Below are 18,052 nucleotides of genomic sequence, written 5' to 3'. Positions count from 1 at the left end.
TGTGCGCCTCTGTGTGTGTCTGTCTGTGTGCCTCTGTGTATGTTTGTGCCTGTGTGTGTGAGTGTGTATCTGTGTGTGAGTGTGTGTGTGTGTGTGTCTGTGTAGCTCTGCGTGTGTGAGAGAGAGAGTGTGTATCTGTGTATGTGTGTGTGTTTGTGTGTGTGAGTGTGTATCTGTGTGTGAGTGTGTGTCTGTATCTGTGTATGTGTGTGTCTGTGTGTGTGAGTGAGTGTGTATGTCTGTGTGTGTGCCTCTGTGTGTGTGAGTGTGTGTGTCTGTGAGTGTGTCTGTGTGTGAATGTCTGTGTTGTATCTCTGTGTGAGTGTGTGTATGTATGTGTGTGTGTGAGAGAGAGTTTGTATCTGTGTATGTGTGTGTGAGTGAGTGTGTGTGTCTTTGTGTGTGTATGTGTGTGTGTATGTGTGTGTGTGTGTGTGTGTGAGTGAGTGAGTGTGTGTGTGTGGTGTGTGTGAGTGTGTGTGTGTCTGTGTGTGAGTGCGTGTGTGTGTATCTGTGTATATGTGTGTGTATGTATTTCTCTGTGTGAGAGTGTATCTGTGAGTGTGTGCGTGTGTGTGTAGCTGGAATCTGCTGCCAGAGGTGGTGGTGGAGACAGCTAGAACAGAGGCAGTTAAGAGGCATGTGAATGGAGAGATTTTCACTTTGTGCTGACAGAAGGGATTCGTTTAGTACAACACTGAATTACTTACTAGTTTGGTGTTTGGCACAAGGTGGTGGGTCATACTATTCTATGTCTTATAAGGAGATATTAAGCAAACCAGACCTGACCTCTAGAGTTTTGCAGAATGGAAAGTGATCATAATGAAACAAAATTCTTGCAGAGATTGGCAGGGTTTGTGTTCTCCCTAGCAGATCAGTCAAGAACTGCGGGCACAATCACAAAATAAGGGATTAGCCATTCACTCTGAGTGAAATCTCTTCATGGAGCGGATAGTGGAGCTTTGGAAGTCTGTCTACCAAAGGAGTTTTGTTTGCTGAGAGTATTTATAAAAGAGATTGATGAGTTTGAGGATATTTAAAGTGATTGGATGAATGTACGGGGCAGATGTCAGAAATCGTTTACACAGAGAGTGGTGGGCGTGAGACAGGCACTGCCAGGGCTGATGGTAGAGGCAGATACATTAGGGACATTTATGAAATATTTAAATAAGCACATGGATGAAAGTAAAACGGAAGGCTATGTGGGAGGGAAGGGTTAGGTTGATCTTAGAGTAGGTTAAAAAGTTGTTACAACATTGTAGGCCAAAGGGTCTGTCCTGTGCTGTCGTGTTCTATGTTCCCAGAACCAAGGGATATGAGGTGAGTGCGGGAAGGTGGCATTCGGTGAGAATACTAGTTGTGATCTTATTGAATAACAGAGCAGGCACAAAATGGTGAATGGCCAGGAGTCACAGCTCAGAATCAGTACCTTCAGCCCAACTCATGCATGCTGACCCATGTGTCAATTTGCCTGCATTTCATCCATTACCTCTCGAAGGGCCTGTCCGAGTGTCTTCCCCTGTTTGTAGCAGAGGGCCCAAAAATCAGGAGCAGAGATTTACACCATAAGGCCATAAGACATAGGAGCAGAATTAGGCCATTCAGCCCATCGAGTCTGCTCCACCATTTCGTCATGGCTGATCCCGGATCCCATTCAACCACATACACCTGCCATCTCACCATAGCCCTAACCCTAACCCTAATCAGTAATCTGTCAACTTCCGCTTTGAATATACTCACAGACGCGGCCTCCACTACAATCTGAGGCAGAGCATTCCACAGACTTAAAGTAATTGATGGAAGACCTAGACAGGAGTTTTCTTATCTAGAGGCTGGCGGGGTCTGGATGTCAGAGGTAGCAACAAAAGCCCTCCCCACATTTGCACCAGCCACGTAAGTGTATTAGGAGAGCTGTAACATACAGGGCCATGGACTCAGACCTGGAAGGTGGGATTAGGCTGACAGTGTCTCCCAAATGGGAGCGACTATGATGAACTGAATGAGTTCCTTCTGAAGTTTACACTCAGTGGCCACTTCATTAGGTACAGCTGTCCACCTGCTCGTTTAAGCAAATATATAATCAGCCAATCATGTGACAGCAACTCAATATGTAAAAGCACGCAGACATGGTCAACAGCTTCAGCTGTTGTTCAGACCAAACATCAGAACTGGGGAAAAAATGTGATCTAAGTTACTTTGACCATGGAATGACTGTTGGTACCAGACGGGGTGGTTTGGATATCTCAGGAACTGCTGATCTCCTGGGATTTTCACTTTGTAAAGAATGGTATGAAAAACAAGAAAAAAACATCCAGTGAGCAGCAGTTCTGGGGGTGAAAACACCTTGTTGATGAGAGAGGCCAAAGGAGAATGGCCAGACTGGTGCAAGCTGACAGGAAGGTGACAGTAACTCAAATAACCACACGTTACAACAGTGGTGTGCTGAAGAGCATCTCTGAATGCACAACACGTCGAACCTAGAAGTGGATGGGCCACACACACACACACACACACAGGCAGGAGGTAACCAATAAAATGGCCACACAGTATATTTTATGTCCTGCACAGTACTACTGCCACAAAACAAATCTCATGACATGTTAGTGACATGATGGGCCAAATAAACTCCAACTAATGTTTTATAATTACTTGTGGGATGGATAGTCTTTTCCTGATAAGCATACTGCTGGATGGTGGTTGAATTCATGAGGAATTCCAAGAATAACTCCTTGGGAAGGTATCCGAAACAGTAAAGCAATTCCTCCTGATGAGGTTGCTCTGTCTTCTCAGCCCCGTCAGGATGAAGGTAGAAAAGTTTGACAACACATTGTTAAATGCACTATTTACTCTGTAATTTATATTAATTTTACGTCTTTCCCCTGTGCTGATACTGCAGCACAACAAGTTTCACATCACATAAGAGAGTGATTATAAATCTTCCTATTTTATGCAGAAGTATAGGTCTTGTTGTACTTCTATTGACCTTTCGATAATATTCCTGAGAATATAAGTGGCGTTTGATGTTCCCTTGCCTTCGACAAAGCAGCACTCTTCTTCACTGATCTCTGGTTTAATTTTGTTTCTTATTCTGCGCATGATGACTCTAAGTGGAATTTTTGCGAGGTGGCTCATTAAACTAATTGTTCTGTGCTGTCCACACTCTGTTGCACCTGGTTTCTTTGGCAGTGCAATGAATATTGTCTTTAAAAGATCTTCTGGTACTTTGCCACTGTTGTATATTCTATTCAATAAGATTTTAATTTCTCTATACCAAAATCTTCATACAGTTCAACTGGAATGTTATCTGGTCCTGGTGATTTCCCCTTTCACATTTTCTTCATGGCATGTTCCACTTCTTCTTTCAGTATTGCTGGGCCCTCATGCAACAAGACCTATACTTCTGTTTCATCGACTACACAGAAGCCTTTGACACAGTGAAACACCAAGTCATTATGAAAATGCTTAAAGATATTTATATCGATGGAAAAGATCTAAGAATAATCAGGAATCTCTACTGGCAACAAAGTGCAGCCATACGGACAGACAACGAGATTGGTGAATATCAGCCAATAAAGCGAGGAGTCAGACAGGGTTGTGTTCTATCACCGGACCTGTTCTCCCTGTACAGTGAAAACATCATGAGAACCATACAAGACCTACCTGAATAAGTATAGGAGGATACAATATCAACAACCTCCACTATGTGGATGATACAGTACTGATAGCAAACAGTGAAGTAAATTTACAGAAACTAGTATCTACCTTCAACACAGAGAGCAAAAGACTTGGCCTAACCTTAATCAAAAAGAAAACTGAAGTAATGGTAATATCAAAGAAACCTAATATCCCAAACTGTAGGATCGTATTGGGAAATGAAATCCTGAAACAAGTTCACAACTTCAAGTACCTTGGATCATGGGTAACATCTGATGGCAAATGCAAAATGGACATAAAAGCAAGAATAGCAATGGCAAGAGCAGCATTTACAAAAATGAGAATCATCCTAATGAACAAGCAAATAGCAATTGACATCTGCCTTAGAGCTTTCAGCAGCTACATTCTTCCTATACTGATGTATGGCTACGAGTCATGGACCATCACAAATGCAATGGGAAAAAGAATCAATGCAGCAGAGATGTGGTTCCTCAGAAGAATGCCATGCATATCATATACGGACAGGATAACCAACGAAGAAGTTCTACAGAGAACGAAAACAAAATATACATTACTTTAAAAAAATCAGAAAACAGCAATCAAAATTCATTGGGCACATCGTGCGAAGAGAGACATTAGAACATTTAGTTACAACTGGAAAGCTGGAAGGAAAAAGAAGCAGAGACTGACAGAGAATGAAAATGACAGATGGAATAACATCATGGTTAGAAACAGGGGAGGCAATGACTACAATTCAGAGGGTCAGGGACCGTGATGGACGGAGAGACATGATCGCCCATGCCGAACGGCAGGGCACCTGAATGATGATGATCTTATGTAATTGTGTATGAAACACCAGCACTCTCTGCTTCCTCCATACAGCCTTTCACTACTCTCTCCTTCTGCCTTGGAGCCTAGATAAGGTCACAGTCTTTTCCTCGGGGTAGGGGAATCCAAAACTAGAGAGCAGAGACTTATGTGAGAGGGGAAAGATTTATAAGTGACATGAGGGGCAAACTTTGTCACACAAAGTGCGGTGTGTATGCTACAAGTGGGGACAATTACTGCATTTGGACAGGTACATTACTAAGAAAGGCTTCGAGCTAGTGTTCCCAAGCAGGGGTCCGCAGACCCCTTGGTTACTGGTAGGGGTTCATGGCATACAAAGGGTTGGGAACCCCCGGCCTAGAGGGATATGGGCTAACACGGGCCAATGGGACCAGCTCTATTAGGCATCGATCATAAAGCAAAAGTGGTAAAACGCACAAAATGCTGGCGGAACTCAGCAAGTCAGGCGGCCTGCAACCGAGGTTATGGGCCAAAAAACATAATGATGAGTTGGCCGAAAAGCCTGTTTTCTTTCCCCTGCATAACTCTCTTGTTATTTCCACCACATTCTTTCCAGCTCTTCTGAACTGATGCTGAATATAGGAGACGAGTTCACCCGCCTTGCATCATTCCAGCACCTGAACACTCCCCTCCAAGTCAGCTCACATTCTAACCCTCGCCCCGGGGAATGTTAACTTTACTCCTCCATGTTTATCCCATTTAATTTGAAAGTTACTAGCAATGTGTTTTCAATGCATTTTGAGACAGCTTGCTATGTTTTTAAAAGCCCTTATCTCTTTTGTTTTCACCTCCTAACTTCTGAAGTGCAGCTGCTCTTCTTCAAGTAATTTTCCTCTGCACGCCCTACCCCCAGCCCCAGCCCCAGCTCTCTCTTTACACAATCGCCCCTCTGTTACGTCAGTAACCTGCTTTGGTGCGAGCCTCCCTGCGCGGACGGAACCTGTCAGGTGGATGTCGTGAGAAACAAACAAGAACAGCCAAGGTCAACAACGAGGCCCCAGTTTAGCTCCCCTGGCACAGCGGCGATTTTGAGTCCTGTTTCTTCCTCACCCAAGACTGGGGAATGGTGACAGTGAGCAACTCACAGAGAGCTTAAAGCTTGCAGCCAGACACTGCTGTGGAGGGGAATGAACAGTCAATGGTTTAGGTCAAGATCCTTCCTCTGGACTCAAGGACAGAGTGGAGGTAGCCGGTATAAAATGATACAGGGTGAAGGTAGGTGGACCCAGCTGAGGAGGGTAGAATATGCAGATAGAGGAGGGGAGAGTAGAGACAGCGAAAGAGGCTGGGAGGTGGTGGGTGAGTGTAGGTGAGGAGGAGTGATGGGCAGATGGAAGAGGGGAGGATGGAGATATCGACAGAGGCTGGGAGTGATGGGTGGGTCTGGTGAGGAGGGGTGATGGGCAGAGGGAGGAGGGGAGAGTAGAGATATGACTCCCAGCCTCTGTGATGGGTGAGTGTAGGTGAGGAGGAGTGATGGGCAGATGGAAGAGGGGAGGATGGAGATATCGACAGAGGCTAGGAGTGATGGGTGGATCCAGGTGAGGAGGGGTGATGGGCAGATGGAGGAGGGGAGAGTAGAGATATCGACAGAGGCTGGGAGTGATGGGTGGATCCAGGTGAGGAGGGGTGATAGACAGATGGAAGGGGAGAGTGGAGATATCGACGGAGGCTGGGAGGTGATGGGTGGATCCAGGTGAGGAGGGGTGATAGACAGATGGAAGGGGAGGGTGGAGATAGCAACAGAGGCTGGGAGGTGATGGGTGAGTGCAGGTGAGGAGAGGTGATAGATGGATGGAGGAGAGGCGAGTGGTGATAGTGAAAGAGGCTGAACTCTGCCGCGGACTACTCTTTGAGGATATAACGAGCGCAGTGGATAGAGTGGAACAGGTGGACATTATTTACTTGTATTTCCTGAAGGCTTTTGATAAGGTGCCACATAAAAGACCATCCTTCTGCCCAACCCCTGTTAACTGTCTTTTCCTTCCACAGAATTTTTTGGGATCCCGCTCCATAGTTCCCTGAAAGTAACACACACAAAATGCTGGAGGAGCTCAGCAGGCGAGACAGCGTCTATGGAAAAGGGTAAACAACGTCATCAGGATCTGATCATTTTGTGTCCACACAGATCAACACAAGAAGACAAATGGTATGCTTGCTCTTCAGAGACAAGGCACTGAGTTCAAGAGTCCAGGAGTTCTGTTGCAACTTTACAGAAGTCTGGTGAGGCCACATCTGGAGTTATGGCATTCAGTTCAGATTGCCCCGTTTTCAGAAGTCTGGCCTTTAGTCCATTCATATAACCTGGGTTCAGTAAATTAATGCAAATTACTCATCACTGTATTGTATCAATGCAAATATCTGCATAAATTAAGCTGAACACAGGTCAATCATTCCTAAATGTTGTTGTTTCTTTAATACCTGATCCACTTCTAACAATGACAACAATTACTAGAACGTTACCTGGGTTTCATCACCTAAGTTACAGAGAAAGGTTGAACAAGTTGGGTCTTTATTCTTTGGAGCGTAGAAGGTTGAGGGGGGACTTGATAGAGGTATTTAAAATTATGAGGGGGATAGATAGAGTTGACATGGATAGGCTTTTCCTATTGAGAGTAGGGGAGATTCAAACAAGAGGACATGAGTTGAGAGTTAAAGGGCAAAAGTTTAGGGGTAACATGAGGGGGAACTTCTTTACTCAGAGAGTGGTAGCTGTGTGGAACAAGCTTCCAGCAGAACTGGTTGAGGCAGGTTCGATGTTGACATTTAAAGTAAAATTGGACAGCTATATGGACAGGAAAGGAATGGAGGGTTATGGGCTGAGTGCAGGTCGCTGGGACTAGGTGAGAGTAAGCGTTCAGCACGGACTAGAAGGGCTGAGATGGCCTGTTTCTGTGCTATAATTGTTATATGGTTATATGGTTATAACACTAAAATAGTGTTGGCCAAATGATTGATCCTTCTTCTCTGTGGCCTAGGCACAGGGAATGACCTGCTGAGTTAATTTGCGGAGTTCTCACTGCTCTCGCTCTGAATCTCTTCATTATTATTCATTCTGCACCATTATAGCTCAGCTCCACTCCTGTTGGTCCTGATTTATCAGGTCAGTCTGTGTCCATCTGTCATTGGTTCTGGGCCAATACCAGGGGCCCTCTGTTGGTTGAAGTCAACTGTGGATGTTGCACCCTGTGTGAAACAGAAGCCAGTTCACAAGCCTGGGCAGTACGATATGGAGAGCAAGCTGTTGCCCATGTAGCAGGCTCCCCTTCCCCACACAGACGATGAATGCACAGGAACGGCAGAGACCGATACAGTTTGCCACCCGCGGCGTTGCAGAAGTTTCCAATCAGTGTAGAACTCAATGTAGGACAGCCTTAGGGACTCCAACTCTGGATCGTTCCCTTGGGGCTTACTCCCAAAGCCTTCCCCATGAGTGGGTGTAGCCACAAGGCACCAGAAGTTTGAGATCAGAGTTTTCCTTCTCCTAGATGAGCTGCCAAGCATAGCTGATGAATCTTGGCATCTGGGCCAAGACCAGAGAATCAGAATCAGATTTACTATCATTGGTATATCAAAGTTTAAATCAAATTTATTATCAAAGTACATATACGTCACCACATACAACCCTGAGATTCATTTTCTTGTGGGCATTCACAGTCAATGCAAGAAACACAATAGAATCAATGAAATACCACACTCAATAGGTCAGACAACAAACTCTGCAAAAGAAGAAAGCATAATAATAAAACAGTAATATTTATCGAGAAGATGAGATGAAAAGTCCTTGAACGTGAGTCCATAGGTTGTGGGAACAGTTTACTGATGGGGAAAGTGAAGTTGAGTGAAGTTATCCCCTCTGATTCAGAAGCCTGATGGTTGAGGGGTAATAACTGTTCGTGAACCTGGTGGTGTGGGTCCTGAGGCTCCTGTACCTTCTTCCTGATGGTTGAAGGGTAATAACTGTTCCAGAACCTGGTGGTGTGGGTCCTGAGGCTCCTGTACTTTCTTCCTGATGGTTGAAGGGTAATAACTGTTCCAGAACCTGGTGGTGTGGGTCCTGAGGCTCCTGTACTTTCTTCCTGATGGTTGAGGGGTAATAACTGTTCCAGAACCTGGTGGTGTGGGTCCTGAGGCTCCTGTACTTTCTTCCTGATGGTTGAAGGGTAATAACTGTTCCAGAACCTGGTGGTGTGGGCCCTGAGGCTCCTGTACTTTCTTGCTGATGGCAGCGGTGAGGAAAGAGCATGCCCGGGTGGTGGGGGTCTCTGATGATGGGTGCTGTTTTCCTGTGACAGCTCCATGTAGATGTATTCATTGGCTTTACCCATGAAGGACTGGGCTGCATCCTCTTATTTTGGTATTTTCTGTTCAAGGGCTTTGGTGTTTCCATACCATGCTTCGATGCAACCAGTAAAATCTGTTGTTTTGCAGTAGCAGTACATTGCAATACAGAATAGTAATAATAAAAAATCTATAAATTACAATAAGAAAGCTGCTTTATCTCTCTCCCAAATAAAAAAGAACATAAACATAGAATAGTACAGCACAGTACAGGCCCTTCGGCCCACAATGTTGTGCCGACCCTCAAATCCTGCCTCCCATATAAGCCCCCACCTTAGATTCCTCCATATACCTGTCTAGTAGTCTCTTAAACTTCACTAGTGTATCTGCCTCCACCACTGACTCGGGCAGTGCATTCCACGCACCAACCACTCTCTGAGTAAAAAACCTTCCTCTAATATCCCCCTTGAACTTCCCACCCCTTACCTTAAAGCCATGTCCTCTTGTATTGAGCAATGGTGCCCTGGGGAAGAGGCGCTGGCTATCCACTCTGTCTATTCTTCTTATTATCTTGTACACCTCTATCACGTCTCCTCTCATCCTCCTTCTCTCCAAAGAGTAAAGCCCTAGCTCCCTTAATCTCTGATCATAATGCATACTTTCTAAACCAGGCAGCATCCTGGTAAATCTCCTCTGTACCTTTTCCAATGCTTCCACATCCTTCCTATAGTGAGGTGACCAGAACTGGACACAGTACTCCAAGCGTGGCCTAACCAGAGTTTTATAGAGCTTCTGATATCAATGCTTTGCTTTTACCTGAATAGACCATTTCAAACCAGGTCAAGCACTGGGCTCAAGTTAGTTCAGTTCACAGGCACGGACTACTATTCTTGTAAACCTACACTGATTCATCTACCGTATCAAAGCGCATCCCACCAATAACTTCATATCTGAAAATGATCTCTGAATTAGCAGATTATCCATAGGGGCTTTAGTATGTCACTTTTGATTACTTTAATCCTGCAAGAATTAGTTTAGAAAACTATTCCATCAATCAAGTGTGACAGTGGAGAAGTGTGTGTGGAACTGGAGGAGATGGCAGAGGTACTTAATGAGTACTTTGCTTCAGTATTCACTATGGAAAAGGATCTTGACGATTGCAGGGATGACTTACAGCAGACTGAAAAGCTTGAGCATGTAGATATTAAGAAAGAGGATGTGCTGGAGCTTTTGGAAAGCATCAAGTTGGATAAGTCACCGGGACCGGATGAGATGTACCCCAGGCCACTGTGCGAGGTGAGGGAGGAGATTGCTGAGCCTCTGGCAATGACCTTTGATCATCAATGGGGACGGGAGAGGTTCCGAAGGATTGGAGGGTTGCGGATGTTGTTCATTTATTCAAGAAAGGGAGTAGAGGTAGCCCAGGAAATTATAGACCAGTGAGTCCTACTTCAGTGGTTAGTAAGCTGATGGAAAAAATCCTGACAGGCAGGATTTATGAACATTTGGAGAGGCATAATATGATTAGGAATAGTCAGCATGGCTTTGTCAAAGGCAGATCGTGGCTTACGAGGATGATTGAATTTTTTGAGGATGTGACTAAACACACTGATGAAGGAAGAGCAGTAGATGTAGTGTATATGGATTTCAGCAAGGCATTTGATAAGGTACCCCATGCAAGGCTTATTGAGAAAGTAAGGAGGCATGGGATCCAAGGGGACATTGCTCTGTGGATCCAGAATTGGCTTGCCCACAGAAGACAAAGAGTGGTTGTAGACGGGTCATATTCTGCATGGAGGCCGGTGACCAGTGGTGTGCCTCAGGGATCTGTTCTATGACTCCTACTCTTTGTGATTTTGATAAATGACCTGGATGAGGAAGTGGAGGGATGGGTTAGTAAATTTGCTGATGACACGTTCAGGGTGTCGTGGATAGTGTGAAATGCTGTCAGAGGTTACAGTGGGACATCAATAGGATGCAAAACTGGGCTGAGAAGTGGCAGATGGAGTTCAACCCAGATAAGTGTGAGGTGGTTCATTCTGGTAGGTCAAATATGATGGCAGAATATAGTATTAATGGTAAGACTCTTGGCAGTGTGGAGGATCAAAGGAATCTTGGGGTCCGAGTCCATAGGAGACTCAAAGCTGTTGCGTAGATTGACTCTGTGGTTAAGAAAGCATATGGTGCATTGTCCTTCATCAATCATGGGACTGAGTTTATGAGCCAAGAGGTAATGTTGCAGCTATATAGGACCCTGGTCAGACCCCACTTGGAGTACTGTGCTCAGTTCTGGTCACCTCACTACAGGAAGGATGTCGGAACTATAGAAAGGGTGCAGAGGAGATTTACAAGGATGTTGCCTGGATTGGAGAGCATGCCTTATGAGAATAAGTTGAGTGAATGCGGCCTTTTCTCCTTGGAGTGACAGAGGATGAGAGGTGACCTGATAGAGGTGTACAAGATGATGAGAGGCATTGATTGTGTGGATAGTCAGGGGCTTTTTTCCCAGGGCTGAAATGGCTAGCATGAGAGGGCACAGTTTTAAGATGCTTGGAAGAAGGTACAGAGGAGATGTTGGGGTAAGTTTTTTATGCAGAGAGTGGTGAATGCGTGGAATGGGCTGCCGGTGACGGTGGTGGAGGTGGATACGATAGGGTCTTTTAAGAGACTCCTGGATAGGTACATGGAGCTTATAAAAATAGTGGGCTATAGGTAACCCTAGGTAATTTCTGAAGTACATACATGTTCAGCACAGCATTGTGAGCCGAAGGGCCTGTATTGTGCTATAGGTTTTCTATGTTTCTAAAATGGTGGTCACAAGAACAGCCTTTGCCACCTATCAAATTCCCCATTCTGGCCTCTCTCTCTCCTCCCTCTCACCTTCCTCTCTCCTCCCTCAGGACTGCTCCTTCTTCCCTTTCTCCCACAGCCTACGCTCCTCTCCCATCAGATTCATTCTACTTCAACACCTTACCTGGTCTCATCTATCACCTGCAGGCTTGTGCTCCTTCTCATTCCCCCCACCACCTAATTTCTGGCTTTTCCCCCTTCCTGATCAAGTGCCTCAGCCTGAAACATCAACTGTTTATTCCTCTCCATATTTGCTGCCTAACCTGCTGAGTTCCTCCAGACTTCTGTGTTGCAAAGTGACTGCCTCCACTTCATCCACAGCCCGACAAGAGCAAAGACTGCTTGTCCACTGCCCCTGACTTGCTGTATTGCAGATATTTCATTTCTTCATGCCAACAGAAGGACGTGGAGACTTTAGAGAGGCTCAGAAGCTGTCTGGACTAGAGGGTATGAGCTTTAAGGAGTAGTTGGACAAATTCGGGTTGCTTTCTCTGGAATGAGAGAGACTGAAGGGAGGCCAGATCGAACATTAGACAGTCAATATCTTTTTCCCAGGGGTCAGATGTCTAATATGAAAGGGCATGCATTTATGAAAGGGAGAAAGGAGCTGTGCAGGGCAGGTTTTTATACATACAGAAATGGGTGCCTGGAATGGAGGTTACATATGTTGTGTTCCAATATGTCACGTCTTCTGCCGCAAAGAGGCCACTCTCAGGGTGGAAGAACAATATCTCATATTCCGTACAGGTAGCCTCCAACCTGTTGGCATCATCATCGACTTCTCCTTGCTGTAATTTATTTTCTCTTTTTTTCCTTTTCTCCGCCACCTTTCCTCTTCTTCTATTCCCTAATCTGGCCTCTTACCTCTTCCCCTCACCTGCCTATCCCCTCTGACTCACTCACTCCTTCGCCACAAATTGCAGTATCTGCTGCCTGTTCCGCTGCAGCTCTGTGACAGGACAGAGCAGAGATACACATTGAACTGAGAATCCCTGCACCATTGGCCATGACCCATGAATGTCTGGGAGTGAGAGTTGAACCAGGGAAACATAACTTTGGCTTGGACTTGAGTTGAGTTTGATTTCCAGTGGATCATGGCAAATGGGTCAGAATATGACCTTCCTGTTTGGGGTAAGGTCACCTGTAAACTGGGACAGACACCTTGAGCAGATTGCAGACCCTCAGATTAATGAGAGCAGTAGCTCCTGGGTTTAACTGCAAGAGAAATCTTGAGCAACATGCACGGAATGCTAGAGGTTAGGCAGCATCTCTGGATGGGAGCACACAGTCAACTTTTTGGACTGAGGCCCTTCATCAGCACCCAGCCTGAAAGTGATTATTCCCTTTCATAGACACTGCCTGAATTGCTGAGCTCCGGGGTTGAGGGGCCATGTAATCGTCCATTAGCAGGTTCTGTTTGAGAAGGTAATACAGGGGAGCTGGTGTGTCTCAGCCAGGCAGAACAACACATGAACAAATGTCAGCATTGAATCCCAGGAAAAGCAGACAAATAGAAGGTAATGCCAAGGAAAATGGAGGGTGATAGGGTCATAGGCAATTGTGGGCAACTGGACAAAGCTGCAGTAGGTTGTAAACTCAGCCAGCTATGTCATGGGTACGAGTCTCCCCAGCACATGGGTCACCTTCAAAAGACATGTTTCAAGGAGGCAGCATCCATCACTCGGACATGGCACCTCATTGTTACCATCAAGGAGGAGGTACAGGAGCCTGAAGACACACACTCTATGTTGAAGGAACAGCTTCTTCCCCTCCGCCATGAGCTTTCTGAATGGACATTGAACCCATGAACACTACCTCAGTATTTTCCCTCTCTTTTTGCAATACTTTTTAATTATATACTGTATACACGTTGTAATTTATAGTTTGTATTGCAATGTACTGCTTCTACAAAACAACAACTGTCAGGACAGATGCCGGTGATATTAAACCTGATTCTGATTCTGGTCAGTTGGGCTGCCAAGCTGACGAACTGGACGGTAGCACCTCCCCCAGCTTCAGCCTCGGCCTGAGCAATCCGTCATCGCACATCGTTACCCCTCTACACCTCCACTTACAGGCACCTGGAGAGCTTTCACTGAAATGCACAGCCCTACGGAAGGACAACCTCAGCCCGACGGAGGAGAAAGAAAGACACCAGGCGGGTGAATTTACAATAAGGATACGCGCGCACACACATACAGACTAGGACTGAGAGGAGAAGAGAGAGTTAGAGACGATGGGGATGTATTGTCTGTGAAAAAGAGGGATGCACATACTGAAAGATATGGGATTGGGTGAGGGGGGAGAGAGGGGCGCGGGAGAGGGAGAGATTGACATAACGGGAGTGGGTATAGAGGGAGAGATAGGGGGTCTAGAAGAGGAGGATACAAAATGCGGGAGGCAGGTAAGCACACTGACAGAGAGAACACGGAGAGCGGGAGACAAGCATAATGAAAGATTCCCGGAAAGAAGGGGTGTCGAGACAGAGCGACATCCTGATGTCTTTCCGGCTGTTATAAGACTATACGGAATGTTTCCCTGGTTTGAGATGTTTAGGGAGGGGTAGCACTTGGCCTGTCCAATCTGGGGTATCTCGATCACCTTCGGTCCCCACTGGACGGACATTCAGCTCTCACCTGTGGCTCCAAGTAGCTATGTGCGTATGAAACGGCTACACCCTGGTACTCGCTTCGACAGGCGGGCTAAATCAGGTGAGGGTAGCCGGCGGCGCACATATCCCGGTGAGATAGGGACATGCCTGTCCTAGCTTGTGAAATTAGCTCCTGCGGACTGGGCGGATCAGTTGAGATCCAGAGGCCAGGAAGGCGGTTCTGCAAGCCACCGAAACCAAGGAAGACCTGGTTGTGACGACTAATTGTACTACTAGACCTGGACTTCCGAGATCAAGTGAATGGAACTACCCCAGTGCAACAGATTTTCAACTTTAAAAACTTCCCGGCGCTGGTCTTCTGTCATCGTTGGATACGACAGGCAACCACCATAATAAAGACCTTGGTCAAGAGTCAAGACAGCATCTTTATTATTGTTTGTCCGTCTGTTGGGTGCGGTCTTTCATTGATTATATTGTGTATTTACTGTGAGTGCCCGCAAGAAAATGAATGTCAGGACAGGATATGGTGTCATGTATGTACTCTGATAATACATTTATTTTGAGCTTTGAAGTTTGAACGTTGACCTAACCATTATCTCGGTGTTACCTAACACTTCATTCACTCAGCACCCTGTTTTATGTTCCCTGCACCGTTGTTATGAATTGATCTGTACGGACGGTATGCAAGACAGGTTTTTCACTGTGGCTCAGTACTAAATGAAAACACCTATTTAAATAAAGAGAAACTGACCGAGAAAGAGACACTTTCAGAGAGGTAACACTGAGTGAGACAAATAGAGAAATAAAGAGAGAGAGAGGGTAATTTACAGCTTTTTATTACGTTTTGCACTATTCTGCTGCCGTAAAACAACAAAATTCAGGACATATGCCGGTGATATTAAACCTGAGTGAGAGGGGAATAGCAGACGGACGGGAAGGTTCTCTGACATTCAAAGAGAAAGAAAGAGAGAGAGAAGAAAGACGTACATCAGCGTGCCTCTCGGCGTGAAGAGGCACGCAGATAAGAGACATGGTGAGATAGTGGGCGATAGAGATAGACAGAGAAAGAACCGAGATAGCACAGAGATTCACACACACGCACGCACACAGACTGTGAGACAGACAGACAGAGTTAAGCTGTGGAAGAGGGATATGTTAGGAAACACAGACAGATGAAGGAGATGAGGTCCAAGGTGAGGGGGAATCTCCCGATTTCTGCCTCTCTCCTTCCGACTCCGTCTCGTCCCTCCACCCCGCTGACTCACCGCCGACGACAGAGACTCGCCCCTTGAGCCCCGCCCCCAGTGATTCATGCCAGACGTCACGGCCCACGCGGCTATAATAATCCGGGTCCGACGAGCTGTCAGCTGCTGAGAACTGCTGGCAGTTTGATTAACAGGTGCAGCGCCATGGCCAGTCTGAAGAATTTGTGCGAGCTTGTAACCGAGGTAAGAGGCAGGGACGGGAACGCAGACTGATGTATCGGCGGTGGGTAGTGGTGGTGGGGTTGGTGCGTGAAGGAGCTTCAATGGGGAAGAAGGAAACGCGTGAGTGTTCGCCCCCAAATCGGCGTCCTCAGGGTGGGAAGAGTTGGAATGTGACGCTTTGAATAGGTAAGCGAGGGTTAACGCCCTCGAGTTGGAGGTGTATGGTCCCTTCTGTAAGGGTTCCGTGTGCGTGAAAATGTGCGGAGCCGCAGTTCGGGAGCCCTGCCTGTAAAATGAAGGAAAGCGCGCTGTGGAGGGTGCTTGGTGAGAGCGGCGCGCACACCCGCCCGCCCGCTGAGGGTTGTAGAACTATCGGGAACGCTTATCGGGCGGAATCGATGCGCGCTCCTGACAGCAGCAATTGTGAAATCCGTGTACTGTACTCGAGTTGATAGGGAAATGTGCACTACCGGATAGGAGTGGTTCGGGCGGAGGTAGGGTGCGCGCTGAGTGGATGGGCACTGATTCTTCCTCTATCCCCGCAGTTGAATATCTTGGATCCTGACGACTTCGCCGCCTGGAAGCCGGGTCCCGAGCTCCGGACAGTCGCACCTCCTGCCGGTTTCCGCCGCCACTCCACCAGCCACTTGCCGGCCAGTAGTTCCCGGGCTCGACTTAACGATGCATTCTGTCCACTGCAGCCGCGGCACACGGACCTTGCCGCCGGGTTGCCCTCGAAACCGTGGCCAGGTCTGGGCTGCTGCACCAGAGACGGGGAGTGGCCGGAGGAGCCGAGGGTCGCGCAGCAACAGCCGCCACCACCTTCGCCCCGCTACAAGACGGAGCTGTGCCGGCCCTTCCAGGAGAACAGCTTCTGCCGCTACGGGGATAAGTGCCAATTCGCGCACGGCCTGGCTGAGCTGCGGACCCTCAGTCGCCACCCCAAGTACAAGACGGAGCCATGCCGCACCTTCCACAGCACCGGCTTCTGCCCGTATGGTAGCCGTTGTCACTTCATACACAACCCCGAGGAGGAGCGTGGCTCCCGGCCTCGCTTGCGCCAGAGCGCCAGCTTCTCGGGCTTGGGCTCAGCCTTGGGGGGTCTGGGGCCCTCAGCCGCCGTTCCCGGCGAGATTGACTGGGCGTTGCTGCGGGCAGCCTTCAGCCCCGAACTGGAAGTAGAGTTGGCCCGGACGCTGGGCCTGAACTGCTGCTCTTGCCGTCACCGCTGTCGCCAGCCAGGCCCGGCCGCCGGCAGAAGCCCCTCATCTGACTCTCTCTCCGACCAGGAGGATTCGGGCAGTAGCGGCTCGGAGTCGCCCGTCTTCGAGCAGGCGCGGCGGCTGCCCATTTTCAGCAGGATCTCGGTGTCCGAGTGAGGCCGGATGGCTTGAGGCGTGCCACCCTACTCTTTCCCCGGCTATGGGGAAGGGTGTCCGGATGTCACGCTACATTTCCTGCTCGTAGGTGTGTGATGGGATTATCTTCCAAGGATGTTGACTGAGCCCCATTATTTCCCTGGGGGGACCCAGGCATCACCTGCACTGCCCTGGGGTTGTGACTGGGTGCAGAAGACCTCACTACCCTGGTTGTGACCGGGGTACTTTCCCAGTAGCCCTCCCTCCTTTCTCTTTAACCGTGGATGCTAGACCGTAACCGGGAAGTGTCCATGGGCGGTGGGGCCACTGGCCCTGATGTAGCAGAACTAGTACCATGTGCTTCCTACAGGGGGAAGTTTGTGGTAGCTCAACCTGTCCTGGCTCAAACTGGTAATCGGGTACCCTATAGTACAATGCATTAACCTTGTACCAAGTGTTTTCAACCTTTTCTAAGCTGCCTAATGTACAATATAGATTATATTTAAATTATTTATTGAAGATTTTGGAATGTTGTATATTTAATAATATAGCACTATATTTTTAGATAATTTATCCTTTATAAAGAAACGTGTTCTGAATATATCAATTATAATGCTTCCAGTGCCTTATAACTGATTTCAAAATAAAACAGAAAATTTGCTCTTTCTAGTTTCCAATGTGTTGTATTTCCTTAAACTTTAATCTGTTCACACCAATATTGTTGATCAATTCAGGACTTGGTGTCTACCTAGACTGCATATTCTCTGTAGCTGTAGTAGGATTCTGCATTCTCTTCCTTTTAACTATCTCAAATGTACTTTTGCATGGGATGAGCCTATATGACAAGTAAGCCATCCATCTTTCAAAATGATTGCAGAATAGTTCTGTTTCAGTACATGTGACAAACTAACCTTAGCATAAGGAGACAGGGATAGTTGTAGCTGTTGCACAGCTCCTGCTTTCAGTGTTAACTGGTAACTGGAGAGTGCACAATATCTTGCTTTGCCTTAATACAAACTGTT

General features: G+C 47.0%; 1 protein-coding gene across 1 annotated transcript; it reads left to right on the top strand.

Moving 5' to 3' along the window:
- Positions 1-15,585: 15,585 nt before the first annotated feature.
- On the top strand, positions 15,586-17,695 carry LOC140203935 (mRNA decay activator protein ZFP36-like). Its single transcript, XM_072270106.1, has 2 exons — positions 15,586-15,693; positions 16,218-17,695. The coding sequence occupies exons 1-2, from the start codon at positions 15,655-15,657 to the stop codon at positions 17,049-17,051; spliced, it is 873 nt and encodes a 290-aa protein (XP_072126207.1). The 5' UTR covers positions 15,586-15,654; the 3' UTR covers positions 17,052-17,695.
- The last annotated feature ends 357 nt before the right edge of the window (positions 17,696-18,052 follow it).

Source organism: Mobula birostris, chromosome 10 (assembly GCF_030028105.1).
Source record: "Mobula birostris isolate sMobBir1 chromosome 10, sMobBir1.hap1, whole genome shotgun sequence".
Taxonomy (NCBI): Eukaryota; Metazoa; Chordata; class Chondrichthyes; order Myliobatiformes; family Myliobatidae; genus Mobula; species Mobula birostris.
The sequence above is the reverse complement of the archived record's forward strand: the minus strand, read 5'-3'. Positions and strand labels throughout refer to the sequence as shown.